Source organism: Grus americana, chromosome 1 (genome assembly GCF_028858705.1).
Source record: "Grus americana isolate bGruAme1 chromosome 1, bGruAme1.mat, whole genome shotgun sequence".
NCBI classification, from domain to species: domain Eukaryota; kingdom Metazoa; phylum Chordata; class Aves; order Gruiformes; family Gruidae; genus Grus; species Grus americana.
The window spans coordinates 69195671-69223296 of NC_072852.1; the positions used below are offsets into that span (position 1 = coordinate 69195671).

Genomic DNA, 27626 nt, shown 5'->3' on the forward strand with positions numbered 1-27626 from the left:
AAGGACACCCACGTGTCACGTAGCCTGTCTCCTCTCAGTCAGCTGCCCTTTATTTCTGCAAAACCCTTATACATAAACCCCAGCCCCCTTTCTGGATGATTCTTGGTTACAAGAAGTGAATTTGCCACTTCAAACCACAATAAGACCATTACTTTCAGTTAGAATTTGTTTCTCCTCTTGAGTTTTGCAGAACAAAATAATCAGTTTCAGGTTTCCATGCGTCTTCTCAACTTCAGGAGAGGCTCGGAGATGCCTGATTTTGTTTCAAGCCCTGTGGCTTTGCAGTATCATGGGCTCGTGCTCAAACCTTGACTGGCTTTTTGAGGTTCTAGGGATGATGGTTTAAAAACATCCCTTTACCCACAGTTGCAAACATCATCTCACCACAAAGCAGCATCGGGTTGTTTTGTCTCCCTGGACGTACGCTTAGAGGTGGCCTGCACTTCATCCCTGGTGGGTTCCTTCGTCTGGTCAGCAGAGAAGTATGGCCACAACAAACCACTATTATGGCCTTGGGGGATAAGGCCAGAGCTCAGAAATCAGAACAGAACCCCAGGTGAACCAGAGTGGTTTCCCAGAAGAAGGGCCCATGTCTCACAGCATCTTCCTCAGCAGTGTGAGGACCGAGTCTCACCACCTTTGCTCTTCTTGACTTGGAGAAGCTCCAGCAGTGCGTGGTGCTGGACTGGCCATGCAGCAGCGGAAGCGCGGTGAGGAGCCTGATCTGAGAGCACTGGCAGCTTGCAGGGAGCCCCTGAGCCGGGGGAAGAGCTGAACCTGAGCTCCCTGGTTGCTCTGAGACCACATCTACTGCCTTATGGACACGGGTCCCTCCTCTGAGACCAGCCTACCTCACAGCATCCTCCTGCTGTTGGTCAGGTCTCTAAAACGCTGCGACCCAGAGCACTTTCAACTTTGCCAAAGCCACTTAATTACTGTGAAGACAAACACAGCCTATGACAGGTTTGGACTGTCTCCAGTGACTACAAGACAAGGGATGGTGCCTATACTATGCTGGCACACAAATGACACAATTACGAAGCCGAGCTGCGGCGAGGCACGCCAGGATGCCTCCCCGTCCCTAGCTTTTGTCTACTTACATCACTGTCATTGGGCTGGGAGACAGAAGACACAGCGTGGACATCCAGAGTGGCACAGCACGCAGTCAAGTGAGAGAGAGAGAGAGAAAACAAAATCTATTAGTCATTCCTCTGTCAAACGGCGGTCACGTCCTGGGAAACCATACGCAGGCTTTTTTCATACCGGCACCTACCAGGGCCGCGGCATGCAGGCACTTGGCACGCAGGCCTCCTTTCAGCTTCTTTAATAAGCCTTCCCGGTTTCACTTAACGCCCATGTGGGCTTGTTTGTGTGAGAACTGCCTGGGTATGGCCCTCAGGAGATTTTTTTAAAATGAAGCTCTCTGCTGATGCTTCAGGATGTGCTCACGTGCTTTGCAGAAGTCTTTTTTAGCTCAGGTTAGGTTTACGTGATCTCCCACCCGCGAGGATGCTCCTGCCACCGCGGCCAACTCTGGGCTGTTCCATTCCCCACGTGTGCTCGCTCCCAGTGAGCAGCCTCCTGCCCTCCTATCTATCTGCTCTGTCATCCCCGTCTGATGACAGTTCCCTCTCCTGACAGCAGACCCACTTCTGCTGTGTGCTGCTTCGGTCCCCTCAGTCTCACCCCTCCGGTACACCTCCCCGAAAGCAAAGCCTGGCGGTGGGGGGGAAGCCCCTGGGTGGTAAGGGAAAGGTGTTTCACTTTTCCTGCCTCTCAGACCAGGGGGCCATTTTAATTATTCCACTTCTCTCAGTCCAGCGAGAGTGTCCAAAATTAGAACAACACTGAAAACTGATCCCTGGAGCAAATAATTTTTATTTTGGCAAGCTGGTAGCATTTTGTTACAGTTATCGAGATGATAAGAGAGGGCAGTAGATTTTTTTCCAGTGTGCCCAAAATTGCAGATTTCCATGAGGTTTCTGAAAGGCTGAATGAGCACAAAACATATTTCCACAATTAAATGTGTCATACGCAGCAGAGCTAATGCTGGGCCAGGATGCTGACACTGTCAACACGGCATTTGCGGAACAGACTCATGGCTCACATGGCATTAGTGCCGTCAAAGGATTATAGAAATGTGTGACTTCAAACTTATCTACTTCAAAAATCTTTTAATATGAATTTCACAAAAGCCCTCATCAAAATGCCACCGTATGTGATGTAACACAGCATCGACCTAGCTGACAAAGAGCATTAAATTGTCTCTCTGCACGACTGCTGATGCTCCTACCTGTTGCATGGCCATCCAAAACTTCTGTTGGAGCAACTCCAGCTTAATTTGCACACCCACCGCTACGGGAAACAAAAAGGGGGAAGGACAAAAAGAGGAACGTGCAAGAGAGAGAAAGACAAAACACAAGTTAAGAAAGGAGGGGTAAATATTCACTCAAAGTGATGGGATGGAAATCGCAATTGCAACCTGCTTCCAAGTGTGAATGATAAGCATCGGAGGATCAGCGCTGAGTCAGACTGCCAAGTGAGAGTCAGAGGTTTAACAAGGCAGAGGAAAAGGGGACGCTGACTGCTGTACCGAGGTACTGACACCTGCCTCCCACTAAACACCATGGAGATAGAAAGAAATTAACAACAAAATCCCACCCAAAAAAACCCCCAGGAGAGCGAGTGTGTGAGCTTTCATCTTTGTCTTTTGTAGATTTGCCTGGCCAGAATGGACATTTCTGATCACCCTGGCCTCAACTCCTGCACCGCACAGCATCAATCAGAAATAAAGTAGGCCAGTGTGAGGGATTCATTCGAAAACCCACCTGTCTCAAGGGGAGACCACAGTGATTTAGATTGCTCCTCAGCCACTACGAAAGCACAAAAATATGAATGCCACTTGATGGAAAAGTGTCGATTAGCAGTAGTGCTTTGTTACCTGGTCCCAGCCTAGTGCACGGTTCACTAAGCAAAACTGTGTGTGTGTGTTTCTTAATGAAGTGCGTCCTAATTTCTTGGCTTAGTTTCTCTTCTATTCCCAGCATCATGTTCCTGAAGTAAGGCATAGCTCCACAGGAGGAGAAACGATGCAGGGTCTCCCCGACAGAATAACCTAGCTGTCCCTGGGTAGGTTGCCTACAAGCACACGTAATAACCAGCGCAGTCGTGCGCAGCCTGGCACGGTGACGGGGAAAAAGGGGGCTGGGTGTCAACTAGTTGAATCCGAGAGCTCTGCAGAAATTACAGCCTCAAGCAGGACCTTGAAATAGAATATAAAGTGCGAGTGAGGGAGAAAAAGAAGTACAGAGAGGGAGAGTTTGAGCCTTTTTTCACAATCACCAGTATCGGGCGGATGAAGTGTTGCTGTTTCTACAGATTTCCTCTGAATTAGCAGGAGCTTCAAAGAGGGGACAGATCCTTTAAATCTGAATCATGCCGTGTGGGTGCTTTTAAGTTAACAGTATGATCTGATGCTCTAATTCAGATGGGTATGAATTAAAACTGGAGTATGCAGTGGTATATTTTCTCACAGCAGGTACAGAGACCCTGGCACCTGGCATCAGCTCTGCCTTTTATACCAGTGTCCTTGTTACATTCCCACTCCTGGTACATCTTATAAAATCCCATTCACGGGCGTGTTTCTTATGCAGTTCTCCCTGCCATTGACTGATTCTGCCTGCCTGTACGTGGGGGAAAGGAATGATTTTGTAGAGCTGCCTTGCCCTAAGCCTCACAGAGCACAAGCCAGTTAAGACAAAGAACACGAACAGAGGAAGGACGGGGCTGAGTCCAGCCCGGGTGAAGATCCATCAGCTTCAGTGGGGCTACCGCAGGCACGGTTTGGCTTGATATCCCTGCTGACAAATCGGCAGTCCATGACAGAAGGCAAACGGTGCTGTTGCTGCTGAGTCTGATGAGGCCCACGCGACCGATTTGGTATGTAGCTTTAAATAAATTCATCGTTATCCTTTAAAACCATGTCACTAAAGAGTTATTCCTTTATCACAGCAGATCACATCAATGGGACTGAGCATTACCCAGGACATACGTTTTTTATGAGACCTGAAGAGGAGTTGATACCTACATAACTAACCTTTCAATCCAGAGACTTACTGAGCGGCTCACGTTTTTGCCAGCGGGAACATCTATCCTCAAGTTGTTCTTCAAAGGGAGCTCAGCCCCTGGTTGTGAAACTTTGCCTCTGCCCAGGAGGCACGAGTCGCGTGTGCTGAACTTGGATGGAGTTGCCTGCAACATGAGGAAGGAGAGTACCTGGGGGCTTGCACTAGTGGTCGGTGGCAGGGACAGAAAGCAGAGTCTCCCAGCTCTCTCCTTCCTCTTTCCACATCGCTCATGGCCATGTCTAAGCAGTCTGTGCCATCTGTCAGCAAGCCTTGTCCTTTGGATGCAATCTTTGCAGCCCTAACCTCTCTGCAGGGCTTGCGCTTACTCCTTTTCTCTGCCCCAGCCCTTTCTTTCCTTCCCAGCAGCCCAGTGCACATTTCCAGCTATTCCCCACGGAGCTGCGGTGAGCACCACCCTCCTCCTCACATCACGGCATGGTCTGAACAGGTCATTGAAAGCAAAGCTGGGGGCTCGTCTGCCTTGCAGCCAGGTCTGTCTGTCTTTCTGGACGGTACCCATCACAGGGAACCATACTGGAGGGATTGCTCCATGCTCCTGCCTGGCAGCACCACTCCTCGGGGTGGATTGGCAGCTCCCAGCAAGAACTGTGAGAAACTTCCAGGCATTCAGGTGACCTGAGGAAGGCAGGGAAGCTGAGGGGAAACAGGCCACAAACAGTCGCCCAGGTGCCTTTAGGCTGATGGTGAGGACAGGTAGAAAGGAGGAAAGCAGAGATTCAGTTTGAGGTAAGGATGATGCTACAGCTCAGGTAAGAGGGAGAAAACCAGAATAAACCCCCTTCTGCTTATTACAAAGTATAACTCATTGTTAATCAGCCTTTTTGCTCTGGTGGCAAAGGGTATGCCGCAGGAGCGGGAAGAGCCGAGGGCCATGAAATGACGAGTGGCCCTGGTGTGCCACAGAGCAACAACTGTAGAGTCCTTGGAGAGACCATGGCTAATAGTTTTATTCCTACTAATATGCAAATAACCTGTGCAACCGTAGCTTCCCAGCAATGAAATAAAACACGAGGACAATCAATGCTGCACACCTTGCACACTTAGTCGATGAGCTACCCAGACCTGTGCCTGACTTCCACCAGCAGGCACCCTGCCTGCAAACCCAAGCCGTGCCCGCTGCATGGCTGCAGCTGGCTTCCTCCAGAGTCGTGTGCTGCCATTCACCGTGGAGATAACAGCCTTCCCCTCCACCTGTTCATCCCTCCATTGAGCATGTCTGCCTCATTAGCTCATCCTCTGCTTGTCTCTCTTTCTGTCTGCCTTCCCTGGCTTCTCTCTTTGATTATCCATATGCTGTTCTCATAAGGAGCTTTCCCCGAGATTTTAATTCTTGGGCCTGTTGCACGACAAAAAGGCATAACAGAGTCGCAAGATTACATCCTGCATATCAAGATGTACCTTGCCATTCAAAACCTGTTTTCATGGCTGCAGGTTCGATGGTTAAATAAAAACCTGTGATTAAAATGGGAGAACATACCAGAGCAGCAGAGCAGCCCTGCCTGTACTGTCCATTTACACTCCGTGTTCCCTCTTTCTGAAATATTCCCATTTTCCCTCTTGACCCAGCAGTGGAGCTGCCCCATTCAAAATTTTACTTGAAGTCCACTAAAAATTTCACTTAAAAAACAACTTCCAGGCAAGTTACAAAGAAGAAAAACCTCAAACCAAGGGCAGCCTGCCTATGCTACTGGACCTGACAGAAGAGGCAGTTGAAGTGGATCAGCACAACAGTAATTCTTGCAAACGTGGCTATCAAGGTCCTCAGCAAGCTGGAGGTCTGATTTTGGGGGGGGCAGGCTGCAGGATCCCACAAGAGAGCACAGAGAGAAGCCTGACAGAGGCAGTGCGTTGGATTGGGGTGCTTACTGCACCCCTGTATAAGCAGGCTGTGTCAGGCAGGGCATGGGATGCTTCTGGACGTACAGCTGAGCACACTCTCCCTGCTGCACACCAAACGCAGGGGAGCGAACCATGGGTGCAAACGCTCCTCTCCCTCACCCATTTTCCCTGTCCCACTACCCCTGCCAGCACTCCTAAGTTTTCCCCAGATCCCCAAGGAAGCCGAGGCTGGGTCATGCTGCATCCAAGCAGGGAAGCGTTACAGCAGCCGGTGTGCTCAGCCGCTGTGGCTGGGCAGGATGCGTCCAGCCTGCTGTGGGCACCTCTCGCTTAAGTCTCAATGTCAGCCACACTGCCTCCCCCCGATGTCTCTGGAGCACCGGTGGGAAGGGGGTGCCTTGCTCCCAAGCCCCCCGATTTCTCCCCTGCTGCCTCCCCTTTGCTGCAGCCACTCACCTCACCCCTATACAAAACCCAGCCGACAGCAGGGCTTGTCCCTTCTCCTCCTGGAGCCTTTTTCTCTGGGTTTATTGTCATCAGCCATACCAAGCAGCGGAGGGATGGAGGGAGGGGAGGAGGCGTTCGGCTCGGTGCCTCCTCTCATAACCTGTGCCTGACCAATCTGCCTCCCGAGGGGCTGCGGGGAGCTCCCCCCACCCCGGCATCTCCTCACGCCTCCTCGAGCCCCTTGGCTCCCAGCACTCAGAGAGGGATGGTGGCAAGGGGAGGAGGAGGGAGAGAGAGGGACTGACAGCGACTGCCCTTTCTCCAGGATGGGTTGAGAGAAATGAAAACCTCCCGAGCTCCTTCCTTTGGGTGTTTCGGAGCAGATCCTGCCTGCCTGGCAGGGTGACTCCTCTGCACTGTCTGTGTGCGCGCTGCTGCCATCGCAGATGTACCCCCAGCTGTCACTTCCCTGCGCGCAGTCGCTCCCTCTCCCGCCTCTCTCTCTCTTTCCCTCTCCCCCTATTTATTATTTACGGAGGATTACAGTCCCTTTCCCACGCTGCCATCTCGCCGTGCGGCTCCTCTGCCCTCCGTGCGGGGCGAGCAGCTGGCTAGCAGGGGCTCCTGCCAACTAGGGTCCACTGAGAGCCCAGCCAGTAACGGAGGGACCTTCTGCTGGATTTGCTTTGGGATTGTACTGGGTTCACTGGAAAAGCTGCCATTCTCACAGGAGGGTCCATCCCAGCCTGAGAGAGGTAAGTAGAGACATCTCTCTTTTGTATTTTCCCCCCCCGTCCCAGCTGTGTGAGAGCAGTGGGGCTGCCCCCCAGGACCTGGCTTCCCCGGGGTGGTCAGAGGCAGCACCGTCTGCCAGACGGCACGGTGGAGAAGTACCGGTTGTGTGAGGCTGACGGGCAGGCGATGTTCCCGATAAGGCAGAACAACAACCCTGCCGCAGAGGCTGCTGGTACTGGTTCCAGTCCAGTTTCAGTGTGGGCAGCTGGGAGCAACTTCTCCCAGCTGTGAACGGCACCAGTGCCTTTTGCTGCAGCACGGGCAGCTCACGTGCAGCTTTGAGGCTAAGCCCTTGGTGCTGTGGTCACTGGGTACCGGGCAGCTCCCGGTGAGCCCTGACTTTTGTGCCCTCCTCAGGGCTGCGAGAGGAGCCAGCAAGCGAGGTGCCACTCACCTGACCCATGGTGGCTTTGCTGGGTATCAGTTTGGTCTCAGCTGTCTTAGTAAGAACAATCTAAAATGGAGAAGTGAGGACCAAAACTGGACAGGTCCAGCATTCAGTAAACAGGCTTTAGGATGAGCGGTGTGTATATGTGTGTCTGTATGTGCATGTACAATTTCACGCACAAAGCTCATGGATACGACCACAGGATGTGAAGTGAAGGATGCCATATCACAAGTAGAGCCAAAAATAAGTCCCAAGTTGCTTCCAGCATCCCCACAGGCTGAGCCTGCGATTTCTGAACTTTTGGGCGGAAGGCGCAGCACCAAGGGTGGGGGTGAAACACAGCCTTTTCCAGCCCTGCCTGGGAGGAAAGGGGGAGAATAAGGTTCCAAATGAACTGATATGAAGGCGCCTACGGATAGGGGTATATATGTGAGCGTTAGCGTGTGTGTATGTGTCTGTGCATATATACACGTGTGCATATATACACATGCACAGACACGTGCACGCATACATCCCACTCAGGGCATTCTCCCCTCCTTCTCCTGCTGCCTGCCCAGTTTATTACTGCCACTGTATCTCATGCTAATTAAAAGAGACGTGTAAAATTGGAGCTTTCCCGGTTTGGGGAGAGAGGATGTTTGGAGCTGTTTCTCCAACCAGGTCATGACCGAGCTGGGCCCCAGGCCCGCCACGTGGACCGTCAGGTAGCCTGAATGTGCCATGTCCAGCGCATCCCCGATGGCATCGGTAGTGAGCAGGGAACAGCACTGCTCTGCTGCCGGTGCCTGATCTGCCACCTAAGGATGGAGGGAGAAATGAGGATCTCATTTGGGGAAGGACTGGGGCAGCTGCTATTGCAGGGTTTAAAGAAGGAAACCCTTAAAAGACAAGGGGGACCCTTAAAGGCACACCGGGACTTGTCACAAAGCAAGGGACATTTCTAGCAGTGAGGAGGAGGGGGTGCCTTTCCAGAATCGCAGACCATTTTTCTTCTGAGCTTTGTCGCTCGGGTCTGCTGGGGGGCGGGGGGTGGATCTTCCTCTAACCGCTGTGGGCAAACAACATTTGCAAGGGAATTATTCCACATGAGCGAAAGGCTTGCGGGAGTTGTCTCCCTGTCAGACATCAGTGCAGTCTGTTAGCGTATCTTGCCCACTTGGAGGAATTATGGTAAATCCTGAGCAAAGGGGCTGTTTGCAAAGAGAAAGGGGGGAAGCCCTCTTATGTAATTTTTATACCAGATCATAGCTTTACCCTTCCCTCCAGCAAAGTGAATGCCACACGCTAGCAAGGTGCACTCCCAGCTCGGCTATCTTCATGAGCTACTCCACCTTCCTGCCTTTCCTCTGATGCAGAAAGGATTTTCTGGGCTCTTCAGCACCACAGAAGCCCGATGAAGGCAGACCTGCGTCTCGGTGCAGCAGGGAGGGCCAGCGGCAGCACAGGGCCATGAGGAGACCTGGGCGGGAGCATCCAGGGAGCCGCAGAGGCTGGAACAGGATGGGGACAGGCTCGAGCCTGTGGGAGGGCATTTCTGGGCAGCTCTTCGGTGACTCTTCAGCACTTGCCTGTTGCTGATTCAAAAGAGAGACCCAGCAGTTTCCTTCACTTGCCATGTTTGGTTACAAGCAGCTGCTTACACCACTTGACATCTGTCCCAGCCATGGGCTCAAGCCATAATTCAAAAAACCATACTGGGACGCTCCTGCCGGCTGGGTAACGCTCCGGAGTGCTACACCATGACACACACTCCAGTTCTCAGGGGGAAGGAGCTAGAGTTGGAGTGCTGGGCTGTTTCTGTCCCTACTGCATGGAAATACCTTGTAACACATACCTTATTCCTGCTGTGGCTTTACCAAAATGCTGGCTCACAAAAATGCTTCGTGTGGCTGAGGGCATACTAATAGCAAGAAGAAATTTGTTTTTTTCTATAAACCAGTTCAGTTACAGGCTGGAGAGATGGAAGGAGAAGTTGCTTCACCTGCGAGGGATGGGATTATGTGAAATACGGTTTTATTCACATTGCAAAAACAAGCAGTTGAAAGTTAGGAAATGTTGGGATTCAGGTCAGCATGCCATCTGCACGGGGTTGCAGTCCTGACTGGTAGGATCACACGTTGTATTTTCATAAGCTGCCTCATTCAGGGCACCAGCTACGCGGTGCTCAGGGAGTGATGCAGGGGGCTGTTATATTTTTGTGGTACTGCAAAGTGCGTGCCTGTTTTATTTGTTTACTGCCTACCATCCAAGCCCTGCAGACAATACATCATTATTCATTGTCTTGTGGTGTTCTGAAGATGTTCGCTGCTACAGTTGCCTCGTAGCTGATGATAGAGAATTTATGCTCCTGATGAGGCAAGAGAGAGTGATTATTTCCCTTGCTTTTGAAGGGAAAAGAGACTTCTCTTTCAGACACACGGGGAAGGAGCAGCAGGTGCAGGACTGGAGCTTGGGGCCTCTTGGCTCTCGGTGCCACTGAGTCCTCAAGACCATACCAGTTTGCTGGCTAAGCTGCCAGCATTTTGGAAAACAGCTGTGAGTGCTCAGCAATTCTGCAAAATGGCCCCTAGGGTCTCATGTTGGGCACCCGCAAAATTAGGAAATGTACAGACTGTGGCCACCTGCCCAAACTGTGGTTTAATATTGAATGCCAACCATATAAAAATAGCCTTATTGATTACAACATCCTCGTTGTTAGCTTGAGTATCATGTGTCCTTTGCACTGAGTATGGGACAGGGTCCTGTGGAAAAAAGAAATAGCACTTGCTTGGATAAGCAAAGGCTGTGTTGTAATGCATACACGCAAATGGCTGAATTAAGGTTGTGCAGGTATTAACTCACATTTAAGTGCTTGGCTTTGCAAGCCAAATGGCATATTTTATCATATGGCAATTTTTTAGAAAAATTAAAATGACACTTTATTGACTCTTTTTATGAATGGGAAAACAAGAGACTTTTCTTCATTTATAAACTGCAATGCCCCACATCCATCACAGGAAGGACTGAGACTTAAATTTACAGCAGGGCCATAGAAGTCTGAACTTCATGACTGACTGCAAGCAAAGGCTGTTACTTTGAAGACAGGCCCTGCTACCACACTCCTCCTCACTCCAAGGAGGCTAGGAAGCTGGGAAGCTTCCTTCCCCATGGACCATGCCCTCACACGAGTAACAAAAAAGTAGGACCACATGCTGAGTTTGGAGAGGAGCTGTTAGAGGCAACTTGACCTGGCACTCATCACTTGGGCTCTCTTTCCACTCCTGGTGAGGCTCCCTGCTGCCTGTGCTCCCCAAAGCAGGGAGTGCCGCTGCTGTGATTTTGCTGTGAGGTACCTGTGTGGGGGCAGAGGGGCTGAAGGTGGGCCCTGCTCTCCACACCACTTGCAGTTAGTGATTTTGATGGGATGTGAGTGCTGCCGTGCCCGTATCTCTTCTGTGGCTGCAAACACTCCAGAAAACTAAAGTCACATCAAATCTGAAGACCTTCCCCAGCCTCAGCAAGCTCTGCAGCACTGGGCTGTGATGTGTGTGTTAACCCAGATGCATCCAAGGATCCTGGCTGGAGCTCTGGGTTGTGAGAGCTGTCACCACATCTTGTTGAGCTATGGGCAACGTTCCCAGCTTGTAAAGAGTGCGAGCGTGTCCCAGAGATCCTCAGGCACCTCTGGAGCTGCAGGCAGCCCCTCTTGGGTGCTCTGGGAAGGTGATGGGGGGCGATGGGGAAGGGGAAGAAGAGCTCCAGGCTCTCTCTAAGAGGCAGCACTGCCAACCTCGTGCCACAGTGGCAACCAAGTGAAACAGATCTATGCAACTCACTAGGGCAGAAAAAGGTCTCCTTCAGAGTTCAGTCTAAATGCATCGTGTGCAAACAATTGAGAGTCAGCCCTTCCTTGGGAGGTTTGCCAGGAGCTGTGTGCATGCTGGGTGATCCCCTTACGATAAGAGCAGAGAGGATTTTTTACTGCTGGCATCTTGTGCTCTGCCCCACCGCTGTTCATGCATGGCTGATCCCTGCCTCTGTGAACGTGCCCAGAGCTCAGGTTTGCGAGGTGACACAGTAGTGAAGTTCTTCCCTTGTCCCACCATTTCTTCTACCTCCTCTCTCTCCTGTGCCAACTGTCAAAGCGGCAAGCCGCTGCCCTGGCAGCCGGCGGTCTGATTCTGAGAGGCCAGCAGCCAGGGAAGCACAGCCAAGGTGCTGGGTGAGGAAGAGGGGGAGGGCAGTTCTCCTTCACCTTGGCTTCTCCACCAGAAGCAATAGCAACAAGAGCCAAGCACTAGGAAGGATAGTGAGCTTGGGGTCCCGGCGTATTTCAGAATACAGACTATGAAAAAAGGCAAAGCCAGCTCTTGAGCTAATGCAGACATGAATGATGGCAAACAAGCAGGCGTGGGATATTTTGTGTGCACGGGATCACCTAGGCTTGCAGAACCTCACCTGATTCTAGGAATGAGGAAGCACAAGGAGAAAGGCTTATGGCTGAAGTGCCTTGGCCCCCACAAAATATAATAGGGTTTTCTTGGTATTGATCTGGAAGCCCCTTGATTTGGCACTCTGGCCGTACTGTTCAATAGACATCTGGCCTAGCACTCCAGGGACAGAACTGTGAACCAAGAGATTATATTGATGAACAAAGTTGTATTTTCCTATCTTGCTGCTAAATTGATGCATCTCCATCTACTACTCTGTGCCTGTAAATGTATCTCTCATCTCAGACAAGCTGGCACCTCCCCTTCACGGATCTGCTGCATCCTTTGCCCCTAATAAGAGACCCAGGGAAGATACTGGTTCATCTCAAAATTTCTGTGCCCTCAGAGAATCCTTCACAAGTGTGGGCCCATACATACCCTCCTTCTTGAACACCACCCAAATAAAAACAAGAAAGAGATTACTTTGGGATCTGGAGCACAATCCAACAAAGAAGTGCAGAAAATACCTGTGTGGGGGGTGGGGACGGGAATGAGGACCACAGAACCAGGATTCTCCCACCAAGCCACCTTCTCTGCCTGGAGCATCTCCCTGGGGTGTGCCACCCACCCACACCCCTGGGGCTGGCTTGGCAGGAAGGGGGGGAGCGGCATTTTAAATGCTAGTGAGCTGAAAGATGCTCGTGGGCTGTCAAGGAGGATCTGGGAGCAGAAGGGTGCCTCCCTCAGACCAGCCGGGCTGGGAGATGCTGCAGCCCTTCTGTCAAGGGGCTGAGTGCGAGGATTAGGGCCTGAGCTGCTACTGACCATGGGATTAACCCCTGCAGGAAATTAAAGTTGTAGAGAAGGCTCTTCACGCCACAGCAGAGAGAAAGAGAAAAACTGGGATCTGGATTAGAATTGGCAGGGCTGGTGACAAGCCACCACCCACAGCCAACTGTTCCTGGCTGGATCAGAAAATGTTATCTCAGTCTTCACGTAGAACTCCCCTCCACATCTCACTCGGTTACCAATTTTTGCCAACAGTGTGAGAAGAATAAAAACATCACTCTGTGGCAAGAAAAAGAGGAGGAAACTGGGCAGCCAGCTCACGTGTCCCTCCTCTGAGCCCCTCTCCCACTCCCTCACCCGCTTCCCTTCTCAGCTGCCTCCGTTTTGCACGGAGGAAACATGCACGTGGTCTGTCGCGTTCAATAATACTCGGAGAAGATGCTGGCACACACATGGCTGGATTTCTTCCTGTCAACTGCCCCCTCAGCTCTCCTCCTGCTGCTGCTCTGGGCCTCCTCCATATGCTGCACTCTCGCTGTGCTGGGACTTTCCTGTCACTCCCGTGTTGGATATCCCGGTCTCCCCACCTGTTTCCACAGCCTCCCAAGGAATCCCACTTCTCCACAGCAATCTGGGTCTTTCCCGTCCTGGCTCCCCTTTGGATGCTCTGTGCTTTCTCAGACAGTCCAATGGGACCTGATGCCCTTGGTATTTCCAGCCTCTCCAACATCTCCCAGTCTCATTATTGTGCCTTGGTCAGGAAGGCTTGGGGTGCAAATAATGTTTCCTGGTTAAGGTACAGGATGAGGAATCAAGAAAACTGGCTTCTCTCCTCATTTTGCCACAAGCCTGTCAGGAAATTTTGGGAAAGCCCCACCAAAACTCCTTTATTCTGTGTAACTTTGTTAAGCCCTACAAATCATCTCTGCAGGACCAGAGAGCATTTACAAGCCCAAGTGATCCAGTGCAAGCACTGCACTTGGCAGCTTTGAAAATCCTGAGTGAGGAACTGATGTGGGCTCATGATATCAAGAGCTGGGCAGCTGAAAATTCAGCCAGCCAAACTCAGTAGCCATTTTTACCTCTACTGTAGTTTACCCCTCCATAAAATGGGGATAAAATTGATCTTTCTTGGAGGGGCTTGGGAAGGAAACATTTTTTAACACCAATCACATTTACATTTCAGAGGTGCCTACACATTGTCATTCAAAGATCAGAAGCTTTTTGACCTCTTCACATCCCAGAGAATAGGGTCAGGTTTTTATTCACACCGAGTCAGGAAAGTGGCAGAGTCCCTTACAATACCGAGAGGGCTTTCCACTCTTTCTACTTACTTTACGGCTTTCTGTATGAGGTGTTTTGCTTAGCTGTGATCGATCACTGCAAGTCAGATGGCACCATTTCTTCTGCAGCTGGGTTTCTAGTGTGAATTTAAAATGTGCTTTTCATTGATTGTGACAGCACAACACTAATGAATCCTGAACACATGTGTTAATAAATCAGCAATGCTGGAAATGAAGCCCCCAGCTATTTAGCTTAGAAGCTCACTAGGGCAGCGACACACACCGTATGTTTCTACAGTGCTGCTGAGCTTGGCTGCCACCTCTGGGTGCTTTTGCAGTCCAAATAAACAACAAATGAGGAGCTGCTGCTGAGACAATGTGAACTCTTGTGGTCAGTAATTTGCTTGACTGACCTAGGTCTGTTGGGGGACCAAGAATAGGCATCATCTCCATGCCATCTAAACCCGTTTGTGGTACCGTCAGGAGCATGATTCCCCACTAGGACTCATCAGCCAGATTACTTCATGAACTTTCAGTTGCTGTAATCAGACCATATGGCTGACGTGTCTCCCTGCCCTCTGTGGACCTACCCTTGCCCCCCAGGGGCTGATGAAGGAACAGACATAGAACAATGTGTTTTAGTCACTGGATGCTGGGGTACCACTGTCCCTCTCCATTACAGGGTGATGACAATAAAACAGGAATCCTAAAAGCAACAAGGAAAGGGGAGGAAAAAAAATAATCTCCTTAGAGTGTCCTCCATGCCCTCCCTCACCCTGCTGCTTTTCTGATAAAGGCTAAAGCAGTTCAACATTGGAAAAGGGAAAGGGACTTTGTCATCACTCCTGAAGGAGAGGGTGGGGGAGGGATGAACGTCTGTGTGCGCTTCCTGAAAATTTATCGCTGGCATCTGTTGCAGCCTCTGTTACCTACCCTTTTGTAATATAGGTCACCCACATGCCCTGCCAAGGCTCGTAAGCCAGGCTGTTAACGGGGTCTGATCCCTGAGCCATGATCCAAGGGTTAGTGCAGAGGACTAGGAGAGATAATCAGAGACAGAGGTTGGTGGGCTCTGTTTCTGACTGTGACTCATCCTAGTGACACAGTCATCTGTCTCTCTAGCCTCAGTGTCCCAGTCTGGAAAATGGGATAACTTTATCCACCTACCTAGAGCAGAGGCACTACTGGCCATGACCTCAGCCTTACTTCTGAGGGTCATTAAAAACAAAATAACAACACCACCACCACCTACAACCATGGTAAGAGCAGATGGGAAGGCTTGGATAGAAGGTGTCACAGAATTGGGAAGTGTTACTAAAACAGTATGTGGATGCAGTAAACTGAAACCCTCCCCACCCTCACAGTGTGCTCCCTGGGACCTGACTTATGAAAGCTAAGGCTTTAGAGTGATACTGCAAACATTACTGGTGTCTGGGCAGGGAGAAGGGAAGCACAAGACAGTGATAGTGCCTGCTGTCACTTTTATGCCCTGGCAAGTGCTGTGGAGTCATTGCACTCTCCTCAGCATCCCACACCCCCCCGGCACGAAAGTTCCCTGTTCAAGCTAATTAGGGGAATCCTCATTAGAGAGTCCTCTAGAGTCTGACAGCAGGCCAAATGTCCAAGTGGCACTTCAGCTCAGTGTATTTTTGGCCACTGGAGCCTATGGGCCAGAAATGGATGATTTCATTCTGTTGCTTTGAGCTGAAACTAAAAAAGTTGTCTTTTACTGTCCTATATCAAACGGCAAGAAGAAAAGGCCATCACCAGCCCCACAGGCTACTCTGTTCATTTCTCCAGAACCTGGAAAAGAGATTCAACTTCAAGCATGTGGAAGAAAGCTCTGGACACCGTGTCCCATGGATCACACGGCATTTGGCTGACAGGTTGCTACAGGGAGAAGGAACCATCTAGTTAAGCCTGGAAGAAAGACTAACGCCTGGTTTCTGGAGCCCTTGGGTGACTTCAGAGCATTCAGAGCTCCAGCAATGCTGGTCAGCCTTGAGCCCCCAAACCCAGGCAATGCCACGCTAGTTCAGAATGGATGGCACAGTGCCTCTCCTCTTGCGCTGAGGGCACATGGGGGACACTCCTAGGTCAGGGAAGAGTCCTTGCTGCTGGAAAAGTCCCTGGGTGTCAGGCTGAAAGCAGCCAGACACATTTGGTGGTGCTCTGGAGAGTCTTGAGGTGTGGGCAGGTCCTGGTTGCCCCAGGACTACGGGGTTCCCAGTGCTGCATTGGCAGTGAGCGCAGCTGCCCTGGTGCTCTGCAGAGAAGGCGGCATCTCTTGGGCCACAGTAAAACAGCTAATTAAGTCAGAATTCAAGGCAAGTCAGAAAAAACCTTTAAAAAAGAAACTCTCAAAAATTCTCTCTGCCTCCTTGCTCTCTCCTGGCTGCAGAATATTAATCACTAGGGTCTAGCGTGCTTATGGGCAACAGATGCGTGGGAGAAACTGGGTTTTTCTGGATCCTTGGAATTAAAATTTCTCCATAAACATACCACTTCAAGGTATAAATGCAGAAGCTCATTGGCCCTTATACTTTGGCAGTCAGGAACCTCTATCTATTCCAAATCTACTGCTCTGCCACCTGAGCATATGTTATGCTTGGAGAAGCAGGCAGTTTTGTGCAAGACGTGGATGTTGATAAATATGGGTCGCAGAAGAGTCCCCAGTACATGTGCAAGCCCAACTCTGTGCACGCGTTTGTAAATGTAAGCTAGATTGGCGACTATATCTGCATATGTACATGAAGATATAGCTGGTTTTAAGTCTTAGAAACACATGTATGAGTGCACAAAGGGTGGCTGCTATCTGTGGAGTGGGGAGTGCTGTGTTTATGTGACATGCTTTTAAAATAATCTTGGGTTTATCAAGGCGCCTCCATCTTTGTGCGTGTTGCAGCACAGGAGACAGCATTAAAGCCTGAACAGGTGTTAATCACTATGCACTGTAATAAATTCTAAACATAGGGAAAGGGCTTATTTATACGTGGCTGCTCCTCCCACCCTCCACTCTGTGCTTGAGCCTTGGTGCTGCCTGAAAGGAAGAGGCACCCATGAGGCACCAGAAACCAGTGCAAGAGCTGGACTTGCCCTGCCAGAGCAGAAGGAGCTAGGGGTAGAAACCCTGATCCTGTCGCCATCCTCACACCCGGGTATGCCGGTCCTGCTCCAACCCCCCGCTGTCGCCTGGGGATGGTGTGGCTGAATTGCACAGAGCAGCAAGAGGGATGGGGGGACACACACCAGCCCATGGCCTGAGTGGGGGCCTGGGCTGAGGGGACATCGCAGAGGGAAGCCATGTCACGAAGCACCCAAGGAAGCTGTATTTTTTTTTTTTTTTAAAGCTTTGCCCCCCTGATTGGAGCCAAGCCAGCTGATACAGATGGGGTGTTACAAAACAGAGCCAAAAGGCAAGAGCACAAGGAACAGAGCTATCTATAACCCTGACAAAGTTAGATGGAGTGAAGGTGTGGAAGAGGGAAAGACAAAGCATGGCAGGCAGCCCCTGATGCTGAGAGCAAGGACGCGATCGTTCAGCAACGGGATTTGGAGCCGATCGACTCCCGCTATCCAGCAGGCAGATAAGGCTCTGTGGCTGTCAGCTTAACTCTGCCGTTTATTCCTGTGCTGTAGGGAGTTAAATAGAGCACACGGAAAGCCTGCTGCCGAGGAGTGAAAGTCAAGGAGGGAGAGGGAAGGAAGAGGCTGTAATTGGGCAGTGCCCGGGGAGTCGGGTGGAAGTGGCTGCGGGCAGAGCCCCTCCAGGTAAGTGCTTGCGGCTTTTCATCCTCCTTGTCGATTCCGACAGCCGGGGACAGGAGACTTCAAGGGTGGCATTTCGGACAGAGACATTGATATGGGGGAGGCTGAAAGTCTCCTTCTCAGCTAGGGCGAGTGCAAGCACCGAATGGGGACAGCTATTTGTTGTGGCTTCTCCTTCAGCGAGGACTGCAGGGAAAGGGCTCCAGCTCGGTTTGGGGAGCGGGGGGTCACAGCAGTTGAAGGCTGGATCGGTCTCTGTGCCGTGAGAGGTATTCATCTATTTGATGCATTGGTATTTGGGTAAATGATCTAAATAGCCTTGCAAAATGTACTAGTCCAGGCACTGAACCTGCTCATCTCTCTCATCGAGATGCTAATTTAAGTATTTCCTAGTGGTTTACATTCCCATATAAAATAAATCAGTCATGGGAGCCTGGGGGAGGGGGAGCAGCTGGCACGTGTGTGGGGAGAGTGTCCTGGTGGGAGTGCAGCACCCAGCTAAAATAACGGCTGTGGATGTTATCAGAGCCCCTCAGAGGGGATGGAGGATGGTTTATTTCTGTACCCTGGTTGAAATGTGTCCATCTAACTGCTGCTATGACTGTGGACGGCATGTCAGAGAGCAAGCAGGGGGACAGGAGGGTCCGTGGTGTTTCCCCTTTTCCTGCTTGCCTGTATCCAAAAGGGAAGCGGGAGGGAAGGAGGAACCTGTTGTCAGTCACTTATTGTCAGGGGAGAGTTTATGGTCTTTGGGTTTCTAATTAGACTAGAGCATTTTTCCTTCTTCTAATTAAGATGTAATTCTTCTCTTTTCAACACTCCCACTCAGTCTCCCCCGCCCCAGGTCCTCCCTTCTCCTCCGAGGCTCGCTTGCTCTTCAGCTCCTGCAGTTGCTGCAGTGTGAAATCCCCAAGCTGAAGCTGTGCTCTGCTCAGCCCCGCTCTAGCCACCACATCCATTTTACCTTCAAACAGAAAGGAAGTGCTGGTGGGGAATACGGGGAGGGGTGGGGAGGAGAGAAGCAGCTTGACAGCCGCCGGTATCCAGACCTCAGTGAGCCTGAGCCGTGCGTCAGGGAGAGGATGCACAGGTGGTACCAGCCTGCGTGGCAGTGAGAGGGAATGAGCTGGAGTCTGCTGTCCTGGCAGGGTCACCTCAGCAATTCATCAGGTTAACCTTGAGCGTGAAGCTAATGTAGCTACCGTAGCAGGCTATTCAAGCACAGGCTTATCTCTTTGCTACTTAGGTGAATCAGACCTCATTTCTGCATTGCGAGGTTCAAAGTGAATTAACATTGCGCCTCCTGAAACATCCTCCATCTCTCCTCCAAAACGGAGCTGATGCCTCAAAGGCAAAACTCTAGTTGGGGAGGAGAAAGGATGACACCGAGCCCAGGGAACTGAATCTCACCCGCTCTGCTCTGCTCTCCCCCTCCAGAACCTGTCAGGCAGGCTACAAGGTCATTCCTCCTCCCATTGGGGCCAGGTGCCAGGCTGGCTGGTAGATGTGAAGACACGCTGGAGAAGACAACAATGCTGCCTACAACTGCTGGCCACCGGTGGAGGAGCAGGTTCCTCATGAGGTGGCAAGAGGCTTGTCGTAAGTAATGCCTACTCAGGTACTACGTACAATGATCCTGTTTGTCAAGGGAGTGGAAAGAAAATAGGTCACATCAGGGTTAAGAATAGGGGAGAGGGACAGCTAAGTATGGAGATGTTTGAACTAATTCCTGATTCCTTTAGAGGCCAGGCTAGCGGGAGGGAGAGCGAGAGTCTAAAGCTGAAGATGGGCTTAAAGTGGGACAGTGAGCGATGATTGCTTCTGAATTCCAGTGGGTCTGGCAGGTGAGAAACAACGAGACAGATACCACCACACAAAGATCCACCCCGAACGTTTCTCAGATCAGCATCCTGTAAGCTGCAGACTCCTCTCTGTGGTAGGGGTTTATACGTAGGCTGCTGAGCAAGGCTCCCAGATCTTCACAGCAGAAGTCATAACAGATTTTAGAAGGGAATGCAAGATGTGAATGCAGAATTCTCCTACTGGGCACTGCCACATGTAGTGAAAATCAAGGAGTAAATAAAGAAGATCTCTTTTATATTAAATTGTAAAAGTTCAGCCTGCGCATCTTCCCAGTGGACCAGGGCATCTGCTACAGCATCCCTGAGTGCAGAGCAGAGACTGCTAGGGCAATGTGGGGCTTCAGGGAATGTACCTGCACTTCAGAGAAGTATCTGGGGACCACAGCAGAGGAAAGGGAGCACTCGGAGAGTGTCCATCACTACTGCATGCCCAAGCACTGAGCAGGTCTGCAGTTTCCCTTGTTCCTGCCCCTCTGATCAAATTTGGGACTGTCACTGGAAGAAGCTGGGGGAATTACTTCCTTCTCCAGAAAACAGGCATCTTTGCAATGCATCCTCACAGACTAGACTGAAGTATAAATTATTTATAATGAATGCTACTGAGTCTTGACTTAATCTGATATACCTGGATCAGCTTTCTGCCACCTACCAGAGTTACCAAACACCCCACAAAGTAATTTCATCTTCCCCTAACACAAAACCACATACTACTCATCCTTCTGTAAGGCTGGAAGACAGTTTCAAGTTCTGTCTATTGTTTCCCTGCCTCTCTTCCCTGTAAAGCTGCATCCTAACCAGTGTGATGAATTCCTTGGTCTCAACTCACATCCTAGTGGACACACCTCTTGCAGGGATTGAAAATGAAATCAGACCTTCTCCTCTCTATGATCTTAGTAAAATATTTCCAAGAGCACAAAGCAATATATGGGTAACAACAAGACATTTTTGGCACATCCTACACGGCTGCTGAAACCTGGCATAAATCCCGTTCCTGAACATAACCGCAGCCAGCTGCCTGAGACTTTGTTCCTACCAGCCGCTGCCAGCATACCTACTGGTGGAACCCCACAGCCACCCAGTCGGGGCTGGTGGCGGGTAGGCATTTTGAGAGATAAGCCCTGAACAGAATGCCACCTGTATAGCATTACACATGGTCTGTTCTTGCCTTTCTTGGTGTACAAAGCAGCTAAGTGTTATCTCATCATCACAGCTGTCAGTCTATTATTAATACTGTACTTTTGTTAAGTATCCAGGAAAAGACGGGGTCACTTGAGTGACTCACGGCTCTCTCCCTTCCCCACTCTAGCTCCCATTCTTTTAATTCTCTCCCAACAACAACAGCGCGATGTATCCTGAATGGAATTAAATATCAGCCCGACAGACAGTACCTGCACTGCACCAGTCCACAGGCTATGATCTGCTTTCATGGCAATCTCTGCTCTTGAGCCCAATCTTTGCATGACAAGAAAGCACAGAGGTGCTCAGGGTAAAGATCTCTCTTGTATTTCACCATAAGGATCCATAATTATCACTAAAAGAGCATACAGATTGGTGCAGCCTGGGCTGATGTACACCTGAGATCTCAACTGTAGGACAGAAAGAAATTCTCGAAGGAATTGTGAAAGATGGATGAAATAAAAAAGAGCTGAGATACACTCTCGGAACACTTATCCCTTGGTTCTTAATAAAGTCATATAGCTTAGGATCCAAACTGTAGTTCTCCTTAGGCTACCGGTCCATAAATCCACCAATTCTCACAAGGATTGCTGGGAACACAAAAAGGCCCTGTGCGAGATGACAGTGTTTGAGTATGAAGGCAGCATTGCTGACAAAAGCCAAGTTGATATAAAAAATTTGGCTATGGGTGAGACTAAACTCTAGAGAGTGGTGCGAGGGAAGAGAGGAAGAGCATGGTGGACTGCAGAGCTGTTCCAGGCAGAGCTTCTCCAGAGCATGGGTCTCCACCGGCTCCCTCTCCTATGGCAGTCCTTTCACAGTTCCTTTGGGGTTAAGAAACAAAACACCTGCTTGTTGGTTCTTTGGAAAAAAGCAGGAGAGAAGAATCTGGTTTCCAGTCCAGGAAAGACTGGTGAGACAATAAATGCTTCCACTTCAGCTACTATTCACCCCTAAAAAGACTCTACCAACCGCAAGTGACTGCCTTCTCTAAAGAAAAGTGAGAAAGGGAGAGGAAAGGGCATGACGTACAGACAAACCTGCTTCAGTTATAGTCAAATGCTCAAACTTATCACCTTAAAAAACAGCGAGGCAGCTGAATTTGCTTCCCACATTGAAGAAACTAATCTCAATTCCACAAAAGGAATTAAGATGAAGGATGCAAATGTTTTACATAGTCTGCTTAAACATAACTCCCACTCCTCCAATGACGGGAGGCACAAAGCTTGCTTTCCTGTTGCTGATGCTTCTTTGTCACAGAAATGAGAGTTTTAAAAGCCACTGGCTCCCGGGGAGGGTTGGTAACTAGTGTCCTGATGCCACTCACAGGATCTGGATCCAGCTCTAAAAAATACTGTTTTGTGGATTGCATGACCTTAGCTTTGAGACACTGCAGGAGAAAGGGGGTGTGTGCTAACCCTTTTCCTAACACCTCTTTCTTCAACTACCCACCTGCAATTTTTTTCCTCATCTCCATTGCTATGGGCAATTTTGGTCTGAGGAGCTACTTGTGGGGCTATTGCTGTGGGATTCAGAAACTATTTTGAGAGCAATGGCAAGTACCAGGTGCCTAGTGGTTTGGGGCTCCTTGTTACTTTTTAACAGCTTTCTTGGTCATCCCTTTGTCATGTAACAAATTCATAAAAAAGCCTCTTGCCACAAGGCCCACACAACACACTGTGGATATGGAAAGCAAATGATACCCTGATTTAGAGGCTAACTTAGACCTGAGTCTGATCTATCACAAAGATTAGGATTCAAACTGCAGGAGCACAACTGACATGTAGGTTGTTTTGTTTTCATTTTTCTTAAAAGCTTTTCATTAACATGTCTATTTCTGAAAAAAATAGAGCTTCTTAAATACATACCAGTCCCTTCCCTCTCAACCCTGACTGTTTAGAAAGAACTGTCCTTTATCAGAGGTGACACATCCCACTGCTCTCTGCTCCATTCTCCTCTGACAGGTTCCAGTGCTCTAGTATCTGGCAGCAAAGTCCTCTGGGATGCACTCTTCTTACTTCCTTGTGAATCTGGAAAGATATTTACTTGCTTGCTCATGAGAAAAAGGCTAAGAGGAAAGCCATGCTCCCAGGGAGCAGGCCAGCAGTAAAGGGATGTAGCTGTGAGGAAGCTCCTTACCCTGCAGGGCATTGTGGCCAAGGGACCTGCTGCGAGGGTCATATTGTGGCAGTAGCTGCGTTCAAGGCGGCGATGGGTGAGGATGGGAAAGCACTGCTCTAATCCATGCACTCTCTCTCCCCTGCTTTTCCCCTACCAGTGCTCGGCTGTTGGCTGTCGCTATGTGCTGCCGAGTCCTTCTTTGCTTGCCCTTCCTCCTGCAAGTGTAACAGTGGCAACCTGGAAGTGGACTGTAGCGGCTTGGGCCTCTCTTCCATCCCCTCAGACATCCCCACAAACACCAGGACCTTCCTCTTTCTCAACAACAAACTCAGCATCCTGCCGGGAGCAGTGTTTTCCAACCTCTCTGCCCTACAGAGGCTGGATCTATCCAACAACTTCTTGGACCAGCTCCCTCAGAACATCTTCAGTGACCTGGGGAACCTCACAGAGCTCCAGCTGAGGAACAACAGCATCCGGGCCTTGGACAAGGACCTGCTACAACACACGGCCCTGCTTCGCCAGCTGGATCTCTCCATCAACGGACTGGCCCAGATACCCTCGGGCATCTTTGACGACCTGCCTGCTCTCCGCTCCCTCTCTCTCAGGTCCAATCGCCTGCAGAGCCTGGACAGGGTGACCTTCGAACCGCTAACCAGCCTGCAGCAACTCCAAGTTGGGGATAACCCCTGGGAATGCGACTGCAACCTCCGAGACTTCAAGCACTGGATGGAGTGGTTCTCCTACCGAGGTAGGCGCTCGCGCAGCGGGAGCCAAGCGCGGAAGCACTGGTTTTCCACGGAAAGGCAGACACAGACGGGCAGGGAAGAAGCATGGGCAGATACATCTGGCAGGTCAGGCTGACCCAAACGCCAGATCTTAGCCAAGGAGCATGAGGACCATGCTCCAATGCTAAGAGACAGTTTAGTGCCACTGTACCTTCATACAGGCTGAGAAGTTCTCTGCAGCCCTAGATCTCCTATTATTTCCTTATTTTGTTTCTAATCTGAAAGATCACTTCTTCCTTTTTAAAAGAACTTTCCTCAAATAACGTCAAAATTTCAGGATTATGAGTTCCCCTTACCCTTTCTGCCTAAAGAGAAGAAATGCTTTTCACGCTTGAAAATAACGATCCCGTTCTCTTTCTTAAGCCAGGAGAACTAAAAGCCAGATTTGGCTGTAAAGCATCAGGATTGCTTTCACAAAAGAACCATAGGAAACAGTGCAACTTAGGAAAATAGTGCAACTAATATTGGTAAACCCAAACTAAAGCTCAAATTAACAAGTCAGGCCCCAAGTCAGACTGGCTATAAAACCATCATTTCAGATCAAGCAGTTTTTGACAAGTTTGTGTTTCCAGCTTTTCCTCGAAATACAGAAGGCTGGAAAGGTGCGTATCACTTAGCATGAATGCTGAAGGGATGACGTGCTTTCAGGAGCTGCGACTCAAAGAAAGATGGCACATTTTACAGGAATGACGATTGAAGGCCTGACCTTCTGTCGCTGGAGCCAATGAGTAGGAAAGGGTCTCAAATCATGCAGATAGCAACAGTCAGCTGTCACATCCCTGCTGATCACAGCCGCGCTGCAAAGAGATTATCTACGCCTATGGCTACACTGCAGTCTGAAATATGCATTTGTGCGAGCAGAATCAAACAAGCATACGAGTGCCACTTTCCTCTTTTTTTTGGGGGGGTGGGGTGTTTTCTTTCTTGACTCTTATATCACAGGGTCGATAGAAAGCACACGGAGTTAATTTTGCTTTTTTTCCCCTTCCAAAGAAATTGCCCAAACTCGCTTGAGCATTTGTTTCAACATCTGTCACTATTTTCACAGAGGAGGGATGGATTAGTTGTTAGAAGATGGGACTGTGTCTGTTGTTATTTTGAGAAGATACAGCCTGGTCCTATCTTTTTGCTTTAATTTCTCCTTTTCTAAAATGGTTCTACTGACACTTACATAACTCACTAAACAGTATGAGGCTGACTTAATAGACTGTTTCAGAGGGCTTTCATGTCTTGGCCTGAAAGATGTCTATGCAGATATCATGCACCACAAGCTCTACTGTCAAATCCAACCTAGAAGCATCCCAGCCAGCTGCCATGGTTGAAGCTGTTCCAGCTGTGGAGGGCTAAGGTGTGCAAAATGTCTCCAAGTTAGGCAAAACAATTGTTTTAAAGGACACCATGTGTGCTCCTTCTGGATGCACTTCTGGAGCGCATGGAGGTGCACTCCCTCACTCTACCTTTGACGTGCACTGTGGATCTGGCAGGACATGGGGGTCTGCAGCACCTCCTGACTTTAGCGTCACCCTTGATCTCTAGAAACATCCTGCACTAGATCATGGCTGCCTTTTGGGGATGGGAGAAGCTCTCGGAATACTGTCTTTACTCAGCAATGCATTCATGCATGAGGGACTGGATTTTTATGGCCCCACTGCTGCAATAAAGCAGTTCCCCACTTGATAACCATAATGCTGCCGTGCCTGACTTCTGTAGGGCAGGTGTGAATAGAGTCATAAGAACTTACCCCACCCGAGGATCTAGCTCTGCTGTCACTGTATCAGGATGAAGCTGTGGTTCACTCCTATTATCTCTGTTGGGACAGGTGGGAAAATCGACCAGCTGGCATGTACCCTGCCTAAGGAGCTGAAAGGGAAGGATATGCGAATGGTACCTATGGAGATGTTTAACTACTGCTCCCAGCTGGATGATGAGAATAGCTCTACTGTGCTGGACAATACTGGCCCACCCTGCACTAAAGGAAGCCCAACTCCTTCCAAATCAAAATCGGGCCCAGAAGCAGAGGTGGAGCCCAGTGTGGGATGCCCTCAGAAACAGCGATATAGGCCTGTGAGCGTGCGCCGGGCTATTGGCACTGTGATCATCGCAGGGGTGGTTTGCGGCATTGTTTGCATCATGATGGTGGTGGCAGCTGCTTATGGTTGCATCTATGCTTCCCTCATGGCCAAGTACCACCGGGAGCTGAAAAAGAGGCAGCCGCTCATGGGTGACACAGAAGGTGAACATGAAGAGCAAAAACAAATCTCTTCTGTGGCATGAAACTCTTCTAGGAAGGAAGGAACAGCAATGAACAAAGGTACCTGAGAGCAGTCAAGCATGGGGTCCTCCCAAATTACATCTTCCCAGACAGACAGACAGACTGACTGTGCTATTGCTCCACTCACCCAAGTAGTGCAACATGCTTCTGGGGGGTCAGGGCACATGGCTCAATTTCTGTTCCTCTGCCCCAGGCCCATTTTGTGCCCTTTCACCCTTGGGCCCTCCCAGACAAATAAAGTAGAGTCAGACCTTGAGTGCTTGCTGTGCCTCATGCCCTTGCACAGAGCTTCCCTCACATGCCTGCTGTGGAGGCAGCTGGCACCTTCTGGGAACCTGTGTCATCCTCTCAGCTTCAGTCCTGAGTCGTCCTGTATCCTGTCAAGAGCTCTCTGCAAACAGAGAGAGAAGCTCTGCGAAAGCTTGTGTGAGGAGCAGGACACCAGAAGTGTCCATGCCTCGCTGTTAGGGTCACTGCTGCTGTGTGACAGTAAGTTGCTGCCCACCCTACGAGTCAGTGCTGCCAAGAGCACATCAGAAGGGAGGGAAGGTGCCTAGGGGTTAATAAGAGCCAGGGGGAGATTTCCCCTCTCACTTTTATAGGTGGAAAGATACCTGTATCACTCTAACATGCTGCCAGGGAGCAGAATGTCCCTCTTTTTGCTCCTGGCCAAGTTCAAATCTGTGAGCTGACACACACACACATCATTCGTTATAGGTGCACACATACAGAGCCGTCCTCCTGTACACACACACTGATTCATTCTGATCCCAACACACAGAGTCAGCCCCAGCTCCAGACATCCAGGCATCCCACCTGCGCACGCAGAGCCACGTGTGCACATGCTGATCTGCCCTCTGTGTGCAGCCAGGAATACACTCAGCCGCTTTACCTTACTCTCATCATAACAGTGCATAGCACCTTCTGGTTCAGACAAAATACATGCACCCTGCCAACGAGGAGCTAACAAAACCATCTCAGCCGTAGTGCAGAGCCACTGGAAATGGGCAGGAGAGGACAGAGAGAGGCAAAGTTATTAAGGTTACAGCATGAGGCTGTGGAAATGAGTACAGAGCATGAAAAAAATAAGGTGTGTTATTGTTACCTATTTTACGTTTTCTACGGTAAATGGAGAGGGTAAGGGTATGAAGCCTCCATTTGGAAATGTTTGATAGCAGAGCAGAAGTGGGTCATCGGGAAAGACTAGAAGAGGAGGTGGCTTACCAGCCTCAGTAGTGTAAGCCATGCTGAGGAATAGTGCGAACCTAGGGGAAGGTGGCAGGAGAAGATGACATACAACCCAAAAGCTGGCGTGGCTGGCAGAGGGGCACACACGGTGTATGGAGTATGGTTATGCAGCTGGGGCGATTGGAGAGAGAGAGGGCACAATTCTGGAGGGTCTTGAGGTGAAGGCTGAAACCTGGACCGCAGCGTGGCACAGGTGGGAGAGCCCAGGAAGGGTCCGGCACAGCCTGTGTACTCTCCCCTCACATCACTGCTGTGTTCACTGCCATCCACAGATGCAAATGAGTGTGCCCACACAA

At 50.1% G+C, this 27626-nt stretch overlaps 2 protein-coding genes across 3 annotated transcripts in view; one reads left to right on the plus strand and one right to left on the minus strand.

Annotated features, from left to right (window-relative positions):
- CACNA2D4 (calcium voltage-gated channel auxiliary subunit alpha2delta 4) overlaps nt 1-27626 on the minus strand; it is a 130958-nt gene that overhangs the window by 22816 nt on the left and 80516 nt on the right. The window contains 2 exon segments of the mRNA XM_054816835.1: nt 1101-1115; nt 2294-2355. Coding sequence (XP_054672810.1) covers nt 1101-1115; nt 2294-2355 — 77 coding nt within the window.
- On the plus strand, nt 6686-26336 carry LRTM2 (leucine rich repeats and transmembrane domains 2). 2 transcript variants are annotated; one of them, XM_054812990.1, is made up of 4 exons: nt 6686-7189; nt 19304-19465; nt 23183-23773; nt 25630-26336. In XM_054812990.1, exons 2-4 carry the CDS (start codon nt 19399-19401, stop codon nt 26082-26084), a joined length of 1113 nt encoding a protein of 370 aa, XP_054668965.1. In that variant the 5' UTR covers nt 6686-7189; nt 19304-19398; the 3' UTR covers nt 26085-26336. The 2 variants fall into 2 exon arrangements, with proteins under 2 accessions (XP_054668965.1, XP_054668966.1); XM_054812991.1 differs by lacking the exon at nt 6686-7189 and adding an exon at nt 17754-17869.